The sequence below is a fragment of the Phyllostomus hastatus genome, unplaced genomic scaffold (genome assembly GCF_019186645.2).
Source record: "Phyllostomus hastatus isolate PE091 unplaced genomic scaffold, TTU_PhHast_1.1 phas_contig_210, whole genome shotgun sequence".
Classification (NCBI taxonomy): domain Eukaryota; kingdom Metazoa; phylum Chordata; class Mammalia; order Chiroptera; family Phyllostomidae; genus Phyllostomus; species Phyllostomus hastatus.
The window spans coordinates 35,885,920-35,903,108 of NW_025333737.1; the positions used below are offsets into that span (position 1 = coordinate 35,885,920).

At 58.8% G+C, this 17,189-nt stretch overlaps 1 protein-coding gene across 2 annotated transcripts; it reads right to left on the reverse strand.

Annotated features, from left to right (window-relative positions):
* Positions 1–208: 208 nt before the first annotated feature.
* Positions 209–14,521, reverse strand: ST6GALNAC1 (ST6 N-acetylgalactosaminide alpha-2,6-sialyltransferase 1). 2 transcript variants are annotated; one of them, XM_045837543.1, is made up of 11 exons: positions 14,379–14,521; positions 14,165–14,214; positions 12,133–12,538; positions 3,746–4,427; positions 2,793–2,961; positions 2,465–2,636; positions 2,089–2,227; positions 1,832–1,935; positions 1,610–1,699; positions 1,434–1,533; positions 209–1,151 (listed from the first exon to the last, which is right to left on the reverse strand). In XM_045837543.1, the coding sequence occupies exons 3-11, from the start codon at positions 12,258–12,260 to the stop codon at positions 909–911; spliced, it is 1,827 nt and encodes a 608-aa protein (XP_045693499.1). In that variant the 5' UTR covers positions 12,261–12,538; positions 14,165–14,214; positions 14,379–14,521; the 3' UTR covers positions 209–908. The 2 variants fall into 2 exon arrangements, with proteins under 2 accessions (XP_045693499.1, XP_045693501.1); XM_045837545.1 differs by lacking the exons at positions 14,165–14,214; positions 14,379–14,521 and adding an exon at positions 12,890–13,088.
* Positions 14,522–17,189: the final 2,668 nt, after the last annotated feature.

The following is a 17,189-nucleotide window of genomic DNA, read 5'->3' on the forward strand; positions in this document are numbered from 1 at the left end:
ACAGCTCAAAGACAAGGAGCGGTGCGGGCCCTTCTAGAACCGGGTAACCCCCTGGGCTAGGCCAGCGATGTTCACCCTTCCTCGTCCCCCGGCATCCAGAAACCAATGACTAAAATTCTGCGGCACACCAGAAGATATGTTACATTTTTTTTGTCAATCTGACAAATAAAACATAGGTCATCATCTTGATTCATTCACACCAGACAGATGTTGTTGTATTGGCTCTTGCCATTAAAAAATTTTTTTTAAATTTATTTTTAGAGAGAGGGGAAGGGAGGGAGAAAGAGAGGGAGAGAAGCATCTGCGTGTAAGAGACACTGATAGATTGCCTCTCATACCTGCCCCAACCCGGGACATGGCCTACAAACTCCGGCAGGTGCCCTGAATGGGAATCGAACTGGCGACCTTTCGCTTTGCAGCATGACACTCAACCAACAGAGCTGCACCTGTCAGGGCCACTCTTGTCATGTTTCAAATCTGACAGTCTAAGGGAAAAGAGGTCTGTGGCCCTGACTAAACAGTCAGGCATTGCACATTTTCAAAATCCTCGCGGCGCCCCCCGTGCACCTGCCGCGGCGCCTCGGTTGAAAATCACTGCTCCAGTCGGTGTAGAGTGACATTAAGTAACCCCCTTCCAGGTTTCACAGCTGCTAAGTATAAGATCTGGAATGCAAACCCAGATCCCTATCTCCCTGAGTTCTGGCTCTTTCCTCCGTGCCCAGTAGCTTTCGGATGGTGACGGGCGATGTTCAGCAGAGATGCGTACTGGCCACTCATCACTGCATTTAGTGAACATGTTTTGGTCTCAAGAAAGAAGCCCTTCTTCCCCATCCTGGGAACAGAACCTTCAGCCACGTTCCCAGGTCTCCAAAGCCTCTGCCACCTGGCACCCCTGGACACACGTCCCCTCAGTGGCCTGGAGGGGCTGGGAGCCTGGTCCCAGCCTCGGAAAGGCCCTGGTCAGGTCTTCGGCGGGAAGGTACGGGACGCTGGAACAGTCTGATGATGCCTTCGTCGTGCAGCCGCTTCCAGAGTGTTCTCTCTAAGGCGAAATCATGGTTGGTGTAGAAGACTGTCTTTTTCCACGTTGTGTCGTAGTAGTGGTCTGAGAAGCGCTCGTGGCCCTCGGTGATGAAGCCATAGGCACTCACCTGCGGAAAGGCAGGAGGAGACATGGGGCTCGCCCTGGCCCCTCCGCCCCCCTCCCCAGTCCCGGCTGCCTCTCCGAGGCTGATTGTGTGTGTTGGGCGCGGGTGCTCTTTCTGGGTTCCGTCCCTCGAGGTCTGGGTGCGGGCCCCCGGGTGCACCCGCAGCCACGCCCGCCGCACCCCACGGGGATGTGCAGCCAGCCCAGCTGCCGCCCCGCGCTGAACAGGCCAGGAGCCCGCAGAGCGGTTTCCCGGGGTCCTCCTGCCCCCGCGGCTCAGCCTCACCTGGTCGCAGAGCTGGAGGGCGGTGAGCAGCAGGAGGGCCCCCGTAGTGGGGCGGTATATCCTCCAGTGGACAGTGTCCAGCGTCTTAGACCTCAGAAACCTGTAAAACGCCCCCCGAACTGTCAGCAGGCGGCCAGGGCGAGAGGGTCCCGGCCCCTCCGTGCCTCTGCCCCCACCTGTTCTTCATGTAGCGGATGGCGTCTGGGTGCAACAGCAGGTACCTGTCCAGCTGCACCGTGTCCTTGAAAGCTTCCTGGGGCCTTTTCCTGTGGGCGGGCCGCTGGTTCAGGCCCAGTCCCCCACCTCATCCGGCGGGGGAGCTGTCCCGCCCTTCCCAGCCGCTGGCTACACAGCCCAGCCTGAGCGGGGTGGGGGTGCGGGGGAGGCCCAGCCAGTACCTGTACCAGAAAAGGCTCCTTTTCTCAAGGGTCTGGTTCAGAAGCAGAGCTTCCAGCCAGTCGAAGTCCCGGCTGCCTTCCAGGAAGTGCAGGTAGCGGATGTCCTGGGGACCAAGGACAGCGAGTGGCCCGGGGGCCCTGCCTGCGGTCCGCCCTGCTGTTGCCCGCCCCCCCACCCCTACCCTGTATGAGCTTGCACCAGCTGTGCGCTCGCTTCCCCAGAGCCTGTGGGGCCAGGCCCACTCCTCCCCGCTCACCTTCCCCACGGGCACGTGCGGGAGACCCCGACGGCCCAGGATGTACAGTGACTGAGTCAGGGAGAAGGCAGTGAAGCCGTAGAAAGATGTCCGAGTACCCACATCCTGCTCGTAGCCCTCGGTAACAGCTCCGCTCAGTCTGTGCAGAAAGACCCTGGTCAGACCGGACGCGTGAGCACCGGAGGGAGCGGCGAGGAGGCGGGTGGCGAGGAGAAGGAGAGACGGGGAGGCCGCTGTCACACGCGGGGATTCTCGGGGAGCCCAGGAATTCCCCCTCCCAGGTGCAGGCATGGGACGCCCCATCAGCGCTCAGGAGAGCCTGTCTCTGCAGGAAAGGCTGGGGACGGGGGCTGGGGCGGGGCAAGGGACAGCTCACCGGAACACGTAGTCGTGGCTGTCTATCTCTTGGCCCACGCGGGAGTTGTTCAGGATGCCCCCGTTACCCACCACGGCGCAGGTGGCGCACTGGGTGCTCCCGGCGGGGAGGCGGGCCAGCAGCAGCTGCTGCTGGGCCACTGGAGGGAAGCGTGTCACCACCTTCTGCACCACTGGAACAAGGGCGACCCTCCGTTCAGAGCCCGGGGACGGCCAGGGACCCCGGTGCATCATTTCTCCCAGAGCTGGCGGCCCCCCAGGGAAGAGGCAGACCCAAGACCCAGAGCCACTGCCGAGTGCACAGCCAGGTTCCTGGGGGCGGGACTCACAGGAGTAATTGAGCTCCATGAAGCCAAAGGGGGGTGCGAAGTGCTCCAGGCGGTCCCACTCGCTCTGGTTGAAGCGTCTGGAGTCCAGGAAGAGGGTGAGGTTGGGCAGAAAGAGCTTCTGGAACCAGCGTGACTTGGAAGCTCTCACTTTCACAGAGTCGGGGCAGGTCTAAATGCAGGAGGGCGGGGCAGGCAGGGCGAGGTTGGGGGGGCCCTGGTGGGGGTGGGGCAGGGTGGGGGCTGGGCTGGGCAGTGCGGGTGGACAGAACGCTGGCCTGGGAGGTCGGAAGGCACCGCCCCCGCTGCCTTGGCCACCCCTTTGGCAGGCCCGCCGTGGTCCGGAGACTACCCTCGGCCCTCAAGGTGAGCACACCCTTGTCAGTGCGAGAGGAATGCAACGGCCTGGGGCGGGTGTGTGTTCCCGCATGCTGTCGTGTGCGTGGCTGCAACCGTGTGTCATCAGATACATGTTCAGTGTCACCCCCCCATGGGTGTTTTTCTCAGGGACGGACGAGAGGGGAGGTGGGGGAATGACCTATGCGGAGGACCAGGTGTTCCCAGGCGGTGCTAGCGCCGAGCACCAGGCTGGGTGTTCTTGTCTGATAGTCTCTGCCCCCCTTGCCCCCTGCCCTCCCGGAGGTGGGGAGCAGGTGTTGAACCCCAGAACGGGCTGCACCCTGTCACCCTGAGGGATGACCCTCCGGGCCTCCCTGCAGCTCTTTGTCACTCACAGCTTCCCATGCTGCCTGGGCGGGGGTTCGGGTTCTGGGGTGGGTGGTGGGGGGGCCTGCCTCCTCCTCCTCCCTCGTTTTGGCCATTGTGGGAAGGGAGGATGGGGAGGAGCCTGGGGGGTGAGGAAGAGGGTGGGGGCGGGCTGTATACTCCAGGAGGGGCGTTGGCGCCAGGCGGCTTAGGGCCGGGGGGGGGGGGGGGTGCGGCCCTGGAAAACTCACCGTCTGTAGGCCCCCCACGTCGATGCTGTAGTTTTCCTCGAACTCCCACTTGGGCTCAGACTTGAAGCTGGCGGCCTGCAGCCTCGGGGCCTTCTGTGTAGTGGGGCCCCTCCGTGTGGTCGGGCCCCTCTGTGTAGTGGGGCCCCTCCGTGTGGCGAGGCGCTGGGAGGGCGCAGAGCTCGGGGCAGACTGGGCTGGCCGCCTGGGTGGGACCGTGGCCGTGGCCCCCCCTTGCGTCTTCCTCAGGGGCGGCCCTGCTGCCCTGGTGGTGAGCGCCTCAGCCCCCCATTCCGGACCAGGTGCCCGAGGCTCCGTGGGCGCTGTCCTCGCGGCCGTCGGCCCTCCGTCCTCGCCCCTCCGTCCTTCGGGGGTCCTCCTGTCCGGCGTCGTCTGCGATGGGGCCTCAGTCCCATTGGAGGCCCTCGCCCTGTCCTGACTTCTCCGGGACAGCACGTCCACCGTGGTGTCCTTTCTCTCCTGACTCTTGACCGACGCGGTCCTCGCCGTGCCGGGCGCTCTGGCGTCCGTGTGGCCCGTGGCCTGGGGGCGCTGCTGCGGTGTGCTGCTCCCCTGCGCGGACCCTCCACGGGCGGGGGTCTTCCTCTCCACGGTGGGTGCTGGGGGCGTGGCCGTCTGGAGCCACTCCAAAGACCTTTCTCTAATGCCCTCTCTATCCTGAGGCCTGCGGACAGAGATGACTTTGGATGAAGGGTGGGGATTACAGAAGCGGGTCAGAACGTGACGAGTGCCCTGGCTGGCGTAGCTCAGTGGATTGAGCGCGGGCTGCGAACCAAAGCGTCGCAGGTTCGATTCCCAGTCAGGGCACGTGCCTGGGTTGCGGGCCAGGTCCCCAGTGGGGGCCATATCAGAGGCAACCACACATTGATGTTTCTATCTCTTTCTCCCTCCCTTCCCCTCTTTAAAAATAAATAAATGAAATCTTAAAAAAAATGGGACAACTAGCATAATCAATAAAATATATTAAAAAAAAAAAAAGAACGTGACTAGTGGTTGCCCTCGGGCCGAGGGTAGACCTCAAACCAGGTCTCTGCACCAGCTCCTCCCAGGCTCCCCGCGAGCACCGGGTCCCGGACTGTGAATTCTAGAACGAGTTCGTGTGGCCCTGGTCCTGTCACCTCATCGCTGCCTGACTCAGCCGACCTTTTCACCTTTCACCTGAAGTGCAGGGAGCACAGGGAACCCTGTCCGAAGAGAACGGGAAACATGCATCTACGCTGAGACTGGAGCTGCCAGCCCTGACCTTGAAATCAAGGTCTCTCCGAGGACGACCTGCCGTGCAGATTCACTCCCGGTGCCTTGCGCAGACCAGCGGCCTCTGGCTGGCACGGTCCGGAAGCACGTGCGCGCTCAGGCCGTGCTGCTGGTCCGGAGCCCCCTGCGTCTGCCGCCCGCCGCGTCAGCTGCCGGAGGTGGGAAAAGGCGTGTTTCCCAGCCACCAGCAGGAGGCACTGCGGTGCGGGGCCGGCCGTGTGTGTCCTCAGGATGCAAAGCACGTGTTGTACCCTGACCGGTGTGGCTCACTGGGCTGGGCGTCAGCCCACCGAGCAAGCGCTCGCAGGTTCAGTTCCCAGTCAGGGCGCATGCCCCGGCTGCGGGTCTGGGCCCCCGTCGGGGGGGGGGTCCTGCGTGCGAGAGGCAACTGGTTGATGTTTCTCTTTTGCGTCGATGTTTCCCTCCCTCTCTTTCTCCCTCCCTTTTCCCCTTCTCTAAAATAAATAAATAAAATCTTAAAAAAACCAAACCAAAACTGGGCGCACATGTCAGCTCAGTGGGTGTGAAGGAGGGGTTCTGCCTGAGCACCAGGGAAACAAGGAAGGCTTCCCGGAGGAGGTCCCCTCTGCAGAGGGTTAGGAGAGGGCGGGAGGAAGCTTCAGTCCCAGAAACGTGAGAATTCACCGTGTGCCCGAGCTGCTGAGTATTGATGAAGCGAGTGGGGCTGGGGCGGGACTTGGTCCCAAGCGGGCAGGTGGGCCGGGTCGTCAATAGCATTCTGTGCCGGAGGGAAGACTTTACTCTGGATCATCCAGGAGGAGCTGCAGAAGGATTTCCCTTGGGAGGTTGGGGTGGGGGGAGGGGCTGAAGGGACGAGCGGGGGTGAGCGGGGGCGGGGGGGAGGTGCGGCACACAGGGACGTGCATTCTGGAATGCTTTCTCTAGCCCCCGTGGAAGACGGATTTGCCGTGGCTGGTCTGGCTCCCGGCACTCAGGGTTTGGGACGCCGGGGACTGGATTTACTGTATCTTCTGCTTTATTGTGAGGCTGTCAAAGGTGTCAGTTTATGCAAGTTTGTGTCGGGCGTTCTGCGGAGGAGAGAGAGCACGGGGCCTCTGCTCCCCACGGTCCTTTAACGGGACTTCGTGTGTGGGGTCCCTGTGCTACGCAGGTTTCGGGGGGACTCCGGGAGCTTTGGATAAAACAGTCTTCCTCTCTCGTGACCTCACCACGATGCAGATGGATTTCCAGGTGCTCTTAACTCTTACCTGGTGTCCGGGGCCCCCTCCCTCGGCTTGGTCTCTCTCGTCCCAAGCTCCCTTCGACTGTTTCCACTGTTTGCGTCCTAGGCCACGTGTAACAGACTTACTGAGGTTGCGCGGAGGGAGAGAGCGTGCGGTGTGCGGGCAGGTGGGCCGAGGGAGCACCCCCGCCCCTCCGCGTGTTAGCTGGCGTGACCGGGAGAGACCTTCCTGGCCTGCCCGGCCCTGGGTTTTTTTTTTTTTAAGATTTTATTCATTTATTTTTAGAGAGGGAAGGGAGGGAGAAAGACAGAGAGAGAGAGAAACATCAATGTGCGGTTGCTGGGGGCCGTGGCCTGCAACCCAGGCATGTGCCCTGACTGGGAATCGAACCTGCGATGCTTTGGTTCACAGCCCGCGCTCAATCCACTGAGCTACGCCAGCCAGGGCCCTGGGGTTTTTATTATGCGTACAGTGTGCTGCGGCCTTTTGCTTCTCAGAGAAGTCTGCTGGGAGCATTAACGGGGAGCAGGTGCCACGCACCTGGCACAAAATACAGACTCAACCAAATGACTGCCCTCCCCTCTCTCCCTGCCCCCCCAGAGGCACCCTGTTTCCTGTCGCCCCTGACTCTTCCCGTGCAAGCCGCAGACCTGTTCGGCCTGGTCTCCACCCCCTCTACCACTGCCCGACTCAGTGGGGAAGAACTCATTCTTCTGTGCAGCCGACATTCACTGAGCGCCTCCTGTGTGCGCCGGACTGGTCAGGGCGGGCACGCCCCTCCCTGCGTGGGGCCCCCCACACGAAGGGGCTGACGAGCCATCACCTAAGGAAACGTCAGGTTGTCCCTAGGAGCTGAGCAGGAAGAGCAGGAAATGGGCGCGCAGGACCAGGCCACGGGAGGGAGCCTGCCCCGGGCTCCAGCCCCCGGGCGGGTGTGGACGCTGAGACTCCTCCACCAGCCATCGAGCCCGCCCTGTGCTGGGGTGCTACCTGCTCAGCGGCAATGTCATCTCTTTCTTAAATCACAGACCCTGAGGAGGCAGCCCTAGCCCAGCGCCACGTTGTATCAGTGATGGATCTGTGTACTTATTGTAAGATGTCCTGTGCCCCGAACGGGAAACCAGTGACTTTCCGCTTTGCGGGACGATGCCCAAGCCGCTGAGCCACACTGGCCAGGCCCCGGGACCTGGAGGGAACTGGAAGGTTAACTGCCTCCAAGCCTTTGTTCTTTTTTTTTTTTGGTTTCTTTACTTTGGACTAAGTTAAAAAAATTAAAAGGAAGTTTATTATAAGGCCGGAAAGTGTCTTGAGGAACCCAAGGGCAAGAGGTGGTCGGTCAGGCCTCTCCCAGGGCCCAGAACCAGGGGGACCCTGGGACTCGCTCTCTGCCCGGTCTCTGCCTCCTGCTCTCCCTCCCTCTGCTCTCAGCCTGCCCGGTGGTGGGGGAGGGCCGGCCCATAATGCCTGTTCTGGGGACTGTTGACTCTCTCTGCTCCCGGTTTTTAATTTTGTGGGGAGAGTTTCGAACCCAGTTGGGTCCTCTCTCCACCCCTGGCCAGGGGTCTGGGCAACATGGCACGTGGTGACATTCCTGGGGTCCACCCTGAGCGTAGCAGGAGGACAGTCTCAAGAGAAACCGGGGGGGTTATTGGCTCAAGAACTGTAAGACACCCCCGGAGTATTCATTCTGAAAGAATGCCACCCGGTGCATCCTGGGAAGCGGGAGTTAGTGCAGAGCATTTGTGATCGGCTTTTGCTTCCTCTAAAGAGCTGAGCGCCGTGAGCCTGGGCATGGGACTCGCTCAACTGCCCTTTCAGCTGATAATTGAGCTGAGCTCCAAAGGCAACACAAAAGCCTGGGTGTGACCTCCACTTAGCACCTGCTGGTTACCGGGCTGGGACTCTGGACAGGTCCAGCTGCACCTCCCCCTCCCCCTCCCATCCCCAAACCTCGGGAGTCCACAGGAGTCTTCCTTTCCAGCTACAAGCCCCTGACGTGGCTGTGAGGGGGGAGACAATGAGGAGGGGTGGTCTGTTACATTCCACATGTCGCACAGGCAGCACGGAAGGCTGGCCACCTGCCCGGACGAGACACCTCTCCGCAGCCCCGTGTCGGGGCAGGAGGACAGCGACCCCCGGCAGGTGGGTTCAGCCTGCAGATGCTTCACGTTCTTGAAGACTGCTTTGCCTCTTACAGAAAGTCTCAGCAATGACCCGGGTAGTGACCGAATTGTGTCATGACATTTCACGTCAATTTCCTATAATTAAATGCACCTGTGATTGCTAGGGATGTGGCAGTTTACCTAGGCATTACCTATTCTCCGGTGTGGTATTTACTGAATATTCTAACTGCTTCCGTCCCCATGTTGAGTGCCCTGCACCTGCTTGGCCAGAACTTACACGCCATGGGCTGGGTGAGGGTGGGGCGGGGAGGCGGGGAGGCGGGCACCTTTTTTCTGTTAAGAGTCCCTAGTTCAGAGGGATAGGCAAATCAGTCACAGATCACATCCAGACCAAAAGCAATTTAATTTCGCCATCTATTTGGGAAGTAAAAAATGTAAAATGTTACACTTTGAAAAATAAATATGTCAGCCCTGCCTAAGTCCCCGCAACGGCTGGCTCCAAACCAGCGGGGGTCGAGTCGGTGGAAGAAACTGCCGGAGCCCTGAGCAGTTCCGTTTTAACAGCCCACAGTCAGGCTCGCCTACCCAGACTCACCCCCCCTGAGCGCCAGCACCGGGGGGCAGCTTGAAGGGCACCAGCGGCACACTGGCAGGGGCTGAGGTGTCTGGCATCAAGGTGGGCAGAGGCCATTGTCCTTTTCTGAGCCCTCCCCTCTGCAAAGCCACGGAGCCGGCAGGCCAGTGCCATGGCTGAGACTCCATCAACCCGGCTGACACGGTCTGACCTGCCTTGAAGATCCCCAGAGACTCTGCCCCACCCAGATTCCGGGCCCACCCAAGCTACTTTTCCATGGGAATGACTGGTCTTGGCTCAGGCTTCACAGCTTCCGAAATCCTATGAAACAAGCAGCAGCTGGCTTCAGGGAGCCCCAGGCCCGGCACCAGCAGCAGCCGCCAGCCCAGATTCACAGCGTGGCTTCACCTGGGAATCTCCGAGCCCAGCACAAGCAGCAGCCATCTCAGATGGCTTTATAGCTCAGGAAGGACAGCCCTGGGCAAAACACAGGTGCAGGCTGACCTTGGCCTGCTCCACCCAGGAACCCCCAGGGCCAGCGCACCCAGTGGACAGCTGCATTCCACTTTGGAACACTGCCACCTGGCCCCCTGCACAGCTGACCCTCCGCAGAGGGTGGAGGCTGGTGGTCAGTGGTCACGGCCAGTCCCTGCAGCTGATTGGCTTGGGTAAATCCCTCCCACTGATCTGCCAACAGCAACTGAGGCTCAACTACAAGAGGAGGGTGCACTCAGCCCACACAAAGGGCACACCGTGAATACCCAGAGTTGGGTGACAGGGGAGGCAGTGCCACTGGACCCTACAGGACACCTGCTACCTTAGGCCACACCACTAAGACACGGAGTCAGAGCAGCTCTCCCTGACACACAGAAACAAACACAGGGAGGCTGCCGAATGAGGAGACAAAGAAACATGGCCAACGTGAAAGAACAGACCAAAACTCCAGAAAAAGAGGAAAGTGAAATGAAGATAAACCACCTATCAGATGCAGAATTCAAAACCCTGGTTATAAGGGTGCTCAAGAAACTTAGTGAGGACCTCAGCAGCATAAAAAAGATCCAGTCAAAATGAAAGACACACTGATGGAAATAAAGAACAATTTACAGGAAACAACCGTAGAGTGGATGAAACCGAGAATCACATCAGTGATTTGGAACGTAAGGAAGCAAACAACAACCAATCCACTAATAAAGACATTAGGAGACAATACAGAGGATACTTCGTATGACTGTGGGCTGGGACAGAGTTTCCTAAGAACGGTACCAAGTCCAGTGGCCATAAGGGAAAGATAGACAAATTTTATGTGTATGCAAATCACTCGTGTATGACATAAGATAAATGATGCAACAAAACAGCGCCCCCCCGACACCCCAAATATCAGGCTGGAGAGGACATTCGAAGTACTGTTACAGATAGAACAGGACAGGGTGGATATTCCTCATACACAAAAAAGCTCCTATGGATCAGAAAAATAAATCATTCAATTTTTTTAAAAAGCAGAAGACATGAACAGGTCATTCATCACAAAATACAAATGATTACTAGACCTAAGAGGGTCCTCCAGTTCCCCAGAAGCCTGAGAAACGCAAACAAAGGAGAGAAATCCCCTTTCACGTATCAGAGGGTTCCCTGTCACCATCGATGACAGCCAGCGTTGCCACAGAGGACAGAGCGTTCATTCTCACGCTGGTTGCCGGAGGCTTTTCATGGGGGGATCTGATGGTGTCACGGACGTGTAAGGTGAACACGGCCATTGTGTTGGCAGTTCCCCTTCTAGAAACCCACCTAGAGGAATGCTTAGGTGAGTACACAGAGGCCTGTGAAAAATGAGTGGCCACCCCAGTGTCAGTGGATAGGAACTAGTTAAACAGATTGTATCCGGTCGACGGAATACTACACATCCCCGAGAAAGAAGCGAGCAGAGCCACGCATACCGGGGGAAGGGTATCCACGACACAGTGTCGATGTAAGGAGCTGACCTGTGGAACCAGGTGCGTCTGTCTGTCACCCACCTCCCTCCCTGTCGACCCATTGGTTCCATTCACCCACCTGTGGTCAGGGTGTACGCAGCGTAAAGGAAAGGGCATGGGCTATGGAACCAAAATGCTGGGTCTGAGCCCCGGCCCTGCAGCTTACTGGCAGGGCAACCTGGGTGTGGGTGGCTCAGGGATGCTCGGTGTTTCGGGGCACACCTAATCGTCAGAATTAGTGAGTGAGTGCACAGGAAGCATTTACAGTCGTGCCTGGCACCTAGTGGATGCTATAATCCCATAATAACGATGCACACACCCAGATATGAAGAGCACTCACCCCAGAGGAGTGGGTGGAGACCTGGGGTACGTAATGGAGAGACCCCCCTCTTCCTGCTTCACCTTTCTGTATTTGTTTAAACTTCACAAGAGCACGTATTACTTTCAAATTGTAAGAATTGTGAAACACAGTTGTTTAAAAATTGAGTCTAGAGCCCTGGCTGGTGTGGCTCAGTGGACTGACGGCAGGCCTCCAAACCAAAGCATCACCAGTTGGATTCCCAGTTCAGGGCACTTGCCTGGGTTTGCGGGCCAGGTCCCCCAGCAGGGGGTGCACAAGAGTAACCACACACTGAGGTTTCTCTCCCTTTCTCTCTCCTTCCCTTGCCCTTTCTCTAAAAATAAATAAATACAATCTTTAAAAAAATTGAGTCTAGAAAGAACAGGGTCCCTCGCTGCTGGAGATGTGTTTCTTCTATAAGAAACCTGGTCTAGAAGGTCCTTTCAGAGGATGAACTGGGGGCCCGGAATCTGAGCGGCAGCCAGAAGTGGCGGACTTCTGAAGGAGAGCGTGATCTGAAATGAGCAGAGCGCACGGGATCACTTTCGCCCCAGGACACGGGGACTGGCAGGTAAGAATGAACCCCAGAGCCGCTCAGCGCACTCACGGTCCCAGAGGGGAGAACAGTCTTGTTTGGAACCTCTGCCTTCTGGACACAGCTCAGCAGTTTCCTCTGTTTGCCTTTCCCCTGCAGACAAGCCCCGTGGCCCCGGGGGCTTTGGCCTCCCGCCCCCACCACCTCCGCGTTCCCCAGGCTTCCCCTCGGATGGTTCTTGGCGGTGGTCCTTGCTCCCCGACGCCTGTGTGGACACAGCGGTGCCGCAGAGTTCCCCGGGTCTCCCCACAGAGTGTCCCTGTCCTCTAATAAGTGAGGGTGAGCTGGGGAAGGGGCCGGGGTCTTACCTGGTGAGCTTCGAGTTAGGTTCCTTGACGAAGGTGGGCAGGGTGAACAGGAAGAAAATCAGCACGACTGCCGTCAAGAGCCAGACGGCTTGGCGCAGGTGCCCGAGCCTCCACAGGCAGGACCTCATGGCGGCGGGTCGGGCCCTCGGGGAGCTGCAGCAGGTCCTGCCGCTTGGACATGGGACAGCAGCGAGACGGACCGCTAGGATATCCTGGGTGGGGAGCGCACACGCCCTTTGTCCTCGTAGGAGCCACTCGGGTAAACACGGAGCCTTTACACCTTTGCCAGGGAGGGGAGGGGCCACTCGGGCTGCTTTATGGAGGCTTATAGGCTGGCGTGACCGAGGGGAAACTCCTTTGGTTCAAACAGGTTCCCGTTCCTTTTCTGTGTCTCTGAAGCCAATTTCTGGATGAGAAACAGACACGCATGAGACGGAAGCTCACGTTCATCGGGTCCCCGATCCTGGGGGACCCTGGGCAAGGGCTCGGGCTGGCGGGGTTGGGCACCACCTCCACACCCAATGTGAGCCTCAGGGGAAAGAGAGGGGACCCTTTAAGGACGAGACCCCCTCGTGGTCGCTCCCCTGAGAGACCATCCCTAGCGTGTCGGGGAACAGCTGTCAATCTCGGGTTCACAGCAGAGTCACCCGGGAGCCTTGGAGACGTCCTGACGCCCAGGCTGCACCCTGACCCATGAAACCAGAACCTCGGGGACAGGCGTTTTCCGGGTGTGGGTGTTTTTCAGTTCCCAGCTGACCTAGTTGCGTGACCTGGTTGAGAACCACTGATTTATCGGTGCTGGAGGATTGTCAGACTCGTCGCTATAAATTAGCAAAGTTTGCTCTGCAGGGCGCTTGTGGAAACCCGAAGGCATGCCTCGTGAATTTTGCACAGTTGGGTGATGTGCCTCCTTCTTCCTGTAACCTTGGACAGGTTCCTTACATGTCTGGCCTCACCTACAAATGGGAAAAGGGAGGCATCTACCTCGTGGGATTATGACGCAGGTGCTATGGAAGGGCCATTGTCACCTGCAGCCAGGAGCATGACCTGGACCCGCACACCCGCGGCGGGTGCGCCCGGAGCCAGGCACCATGGCACCCACGCAGACCCCCGGCCTCTCCGGAGGTGGGGCACTGTCAGCAACCCCATTTCACAGTCAAGGGGATTGCCTCTGGGGATGAGCAGCTCAGCCAAGGTCTCGGAGTCAGCCTCCGGCTTGGGGACCAGATCCCGCTGACCCGGAGGCTCAGCCTTACCTGAAGCACCGTGCGCCTCTGAGAAACCGTGCGCTCTGCCGTGATAGGGAAAGCAAAATACCTAACCCTTGGGGCAAAGGGACAACTCAGAGAAACGACGTCAAGATCAGGTGTAGAAAACGGCGCATTCGGAGAAGCAGCAGGTTACCCGGTTTAAAACTATTGCTCACAGCGCGTCACTGGGGCACTGGAAAGCAGGTGTTTTCCGGGAGCGGAGGTGGCGCAGGTGCGGCCTGGGAGAGTGGGGCTCGGAAGGTTTGGGGGGCCGGGCCCGCCACGCACATGGGACCTCGTCCGTTCCTCTGAACGCAGCTTTCGATGCTGGACCCGCAGTCCTTGGCCTCGCCGGTGGATGCACCAAGAAATGCTTACACGACCTTCCCCAAGGGGCATGAAAAGGTCGGAACGTGCTTCTGAGTGGCTGAGAGGCACCCAGAGCACCGACCAATGGGCGTCCTTTTCCCCACACCGTTTGCCGTCCCTCGTGGCACCTTTTGGGAGGGTGGGGACAGACAGACTGCCTCTCCTCGGGCCGACTCAGCCTCAGCCTCTCTGGACACACCTGACCGCACCTGACCGCACCTGACCACACCTGACCTGACACGCAGGCTCTACAAGCACTTTCCCAGCACACCTGAGTCAAGTCCTCGCTCTGCCGTAACTGACCCTCTTCCCCGGGTCGGCCTGCCCACTTGGCCCGAGCCACTACCCTCTGCCCTGGTGCCCGGGAGCAAAGCCAGGCCGACCAGGTGCGCAGTGGGAAGGCGTTTTCTTACCTACAGCGTTGGTTCCGACTACACCCAGCGCCTCTCCCGCTCACCGGGGTCTGAAGAAGACACAGGCGCTCAGTGTTCTGACCTCCGCCGAGCCTGGAGGGCTGCTGACCTCCGGGGCGGGGGCTGAACAACCGTGCACAGCCTGTGCTTCTGCCCCCTCGGGGGAACGTTGAACTTGGGTGTTCAGGAAGACATATGGGGGAGGTAGGATTACCCGAGTTCTAGCTTCCTGGTCCTCAGGGTCCAGCCCGAGGCTGCCGCCCCGTGTGGCCGAGCAGGAGGGGAAATACGGAGAAACACAGGTTTTCGTGGAAGCTGACGTTCCGATAGTTTTCTGAACGTCGTCACCGTTTGCATGTTTGACGAGGTCTACTTTCCTTTCTAAGCTAATGCTTCTGACTCGAGTGTTTTTCTCTTTTCTTTTTTGAATGCACCAGCCAACAAGAGGTGCGACAGCTTAAATGCAGAGACACGCCCTGAGAGGGTGTTTGGGGGAAGGTCAGACCTTGACCTTGACGCAGGCGAGAAACAGGAAAACGTGTTACAGATTGTGTTCTACTCCTGGCAGAACCAGGCGGGTGTAATAGCCGATTTAAAAGAGAAGTGCGGTGGCGCCCATGAAGAGAGAGGAAGGATTATTAAACTGCGTTGCAAGTTGGGGCAAAGCTGGATTTCCAGGGAGGGGAGGGAGTTTGCAGGGCCCTGGGCTACACACGAGTTTGCGGAGCGGTGAAACAGCCAGGAGAGGAAGGGAGGGTGAAATCGGCTCGCCTGGAGGGCTGCTCTGCCATCCCGCTGCCTGTGCGGAGCAGGCCTGGGTGCAGCCTGGCGCGAGTGGGCACCTTCCAGACCCTCAGGGATCAGTGCGACCCTGGGATGGGACTCTCTCTGAAGGTCCCTTTCCCTGCTCTCTTTGTGACATGTAGGGCTGTCCTGCAGTGTTGCTTGTTTCTACTGGTGTCATGCCCAAAATGTGCTGGTCCCTGAAGTGCCCCCAACATCCACAACACCCGGACACTGCTGTTCCTTCTGCCTCTGAAGACACGGGGCACGCGGCGAAGAAGCCTTGCTCTGAGGCCCGAACAGTGTTATTCACGGAGGCCCACGTGGTCAGTTAAGGGTCAGGCTGCACCTGCCCTGAGCACGCGATCCAAGTGACCCAGGCGCACGCTGCTCTTCAATACGTTTGTGTTTGTATGTTTGGGATACGGGGCCTCCTAAAGCACAAGGTCCAGCCCTGGCTGGTGTGGCTCAGTGGATTGAGCTCAGGCCTGTAAACCAAAGGGTCTCCGGTTCGATTCCCAGTCAGGGCCCATGCCTGGGCTGTGGGCCAGGTCACCAGCAGGGGGCGTGTGAGAGGCAACCACGCAGTGATCTTCCCCTCTCTTTCTCCCTGCCTCCCTCTCTCTCTATGAAAAATAAATAACTAATAAAATCTTTTAAAAAATTAAAATAAAGCACAAGGTGCAGGGAAGGGGCTCTTCTCACCTGCATCTAAAGGGGATACTACCCTACACCCCGCCTTTGGCCAAACCTCCTTCTTTTTCCTAGCTAGAATGCCCCTGGTTCCTACAGACACAGTGTGTGACTTTGTAACAGGCTCCCTTGGCATAGCCATTTCTTAGAAGTTTCTCGGAGAAATTCAAAGGCGAAAATAATGCTGTTCGGTGAAGAGGAAACGCCAGAGGCAGCCGGGGAGGAAGGCGCCCCAGGCAAGGACTCCGCGGTAACACTACTCTCTGGTCTTTCTAGGGTGCAGCGTGCTCTGCCCCCCGGGCTGTCCTGGCCTGCGGCAGCGGTGCTTGTCCTGGAACCTTGAACCTGGGTCAGAGGCCTGCTGGAGCCCCTGGGCTGCCGTGGCGCTCTTCCCCCCGGGCACCTGGGAAGGCCAGGTGGGCCATAACGAACTCACCTGATGACATTTCCTCAGTCTCTGCGAGACACCAGTATCCACAGGAGAACCCTCGTTCATTTTCTGAGCTCTTCGCTTCCCCTTCTCTGGCACGTGCCGGGCGTCTCGCCTCTCATGCGCTCTCCTTCTGGGGGGGGTGAGTCTGACGGAAGGAGGTGGACGCCACGGCCCCGTGTCTGAGTGGCATGGACACCACAGCACGGTGTCGGGGTAGCGTCGACACCACAGCCCGGCGTCATAGTAACAAGAGCTACCCAAAGGAAACATGACATGAAAGATAGGGTTTTGCTGGTGAATTCATTTATTTTGCACTTATTAACAGATGACTACATACTGGACTCCTGAGGTAGGAACGGTAAACTGGTGTGTGACTATGGGACAGAGGACAGACACACTAGCTACCGAGACTTTCAGGAGGGGGACCTAACCGGTGTGCGTGCCAAAAGGTTCCCCGTGCCACGCTCCCAGCATGGCCAGGAAGGCCCCTGGGATAACGTGGGACGCGGGCACGCCCAGGCAGCCTCAGGTGGCTGAGGCTGAGATTCGAGTGGGAAAACCACCGTGGCCACGGGAGCCCCCCGGGGAAGGGCTGAGACCCCGAGGGCAGACTGCGCTGTGTCCACCCGCAATGCTAATAATCGTGGCAAAAGCATCTTTTGGAGAGGTTTTCTGGCTTGGCGGGAGACTTATTTTTAATGCTATTTCCCCGACACCAGGCAGTGTCCGGGCTGCGGGCACAGTGCCGGGCCACACAGAGCAAGTCCTGACCCCCGGGGTCACCCTCCCAGAGCAGAGACAGAAAGAATCACTTAATTTGGTTGTGAGTGGCGCTGTGAGGACAATGAGGGGGGCGAGCCGCGCTGGGGGCATCCTCTCTGAGGTGTGGCCAGGTAACAGGAGAAAGCAAACCGTGGGGAGTGCTGGCAGGACCTGGGCCAAGCCACAGAAACCAGAAGGGCAAGGTCCTGAGGCAGCGCCCACTTAGTGCTGGTTAAGTCCAGCACAAAGCGGAGCGAACCGAGGGGCGGAGGGCGGAGGGCGGAGGGCGGAGGGGTAGCTCGTGTCCAATAGAATCAAACCCGGTGACCCAGTCCACCCCTCCATCGTGAGAGA

Excerpts from the sequence above, each read along its gene's own strand:
- ST6GALNAC1 (XM_045837543.1), bottom strand. The coding sequence starts at position 12,260 with ATGAGGTCCTGCCTGTGGAGGCTCGGGCACCTGCGCCAAGCCGTCTGG. Across the intron at positions 2,228-2,464 it reads AGCCACGACTACGTGTTCCG|ACTGAGCGGAGCTGTTACCG; the intron begins GTGAGCTGTCCC and ends CTTTCTGCACAG. Across the intron at positions 1,936-2,088 it reads CGCACGTGCCCGTGGGGAAG|GACATCCGCTACCTGCACTT; the intron begins GTGAGCGGGGAG and ends CTTGGTCCCCAG.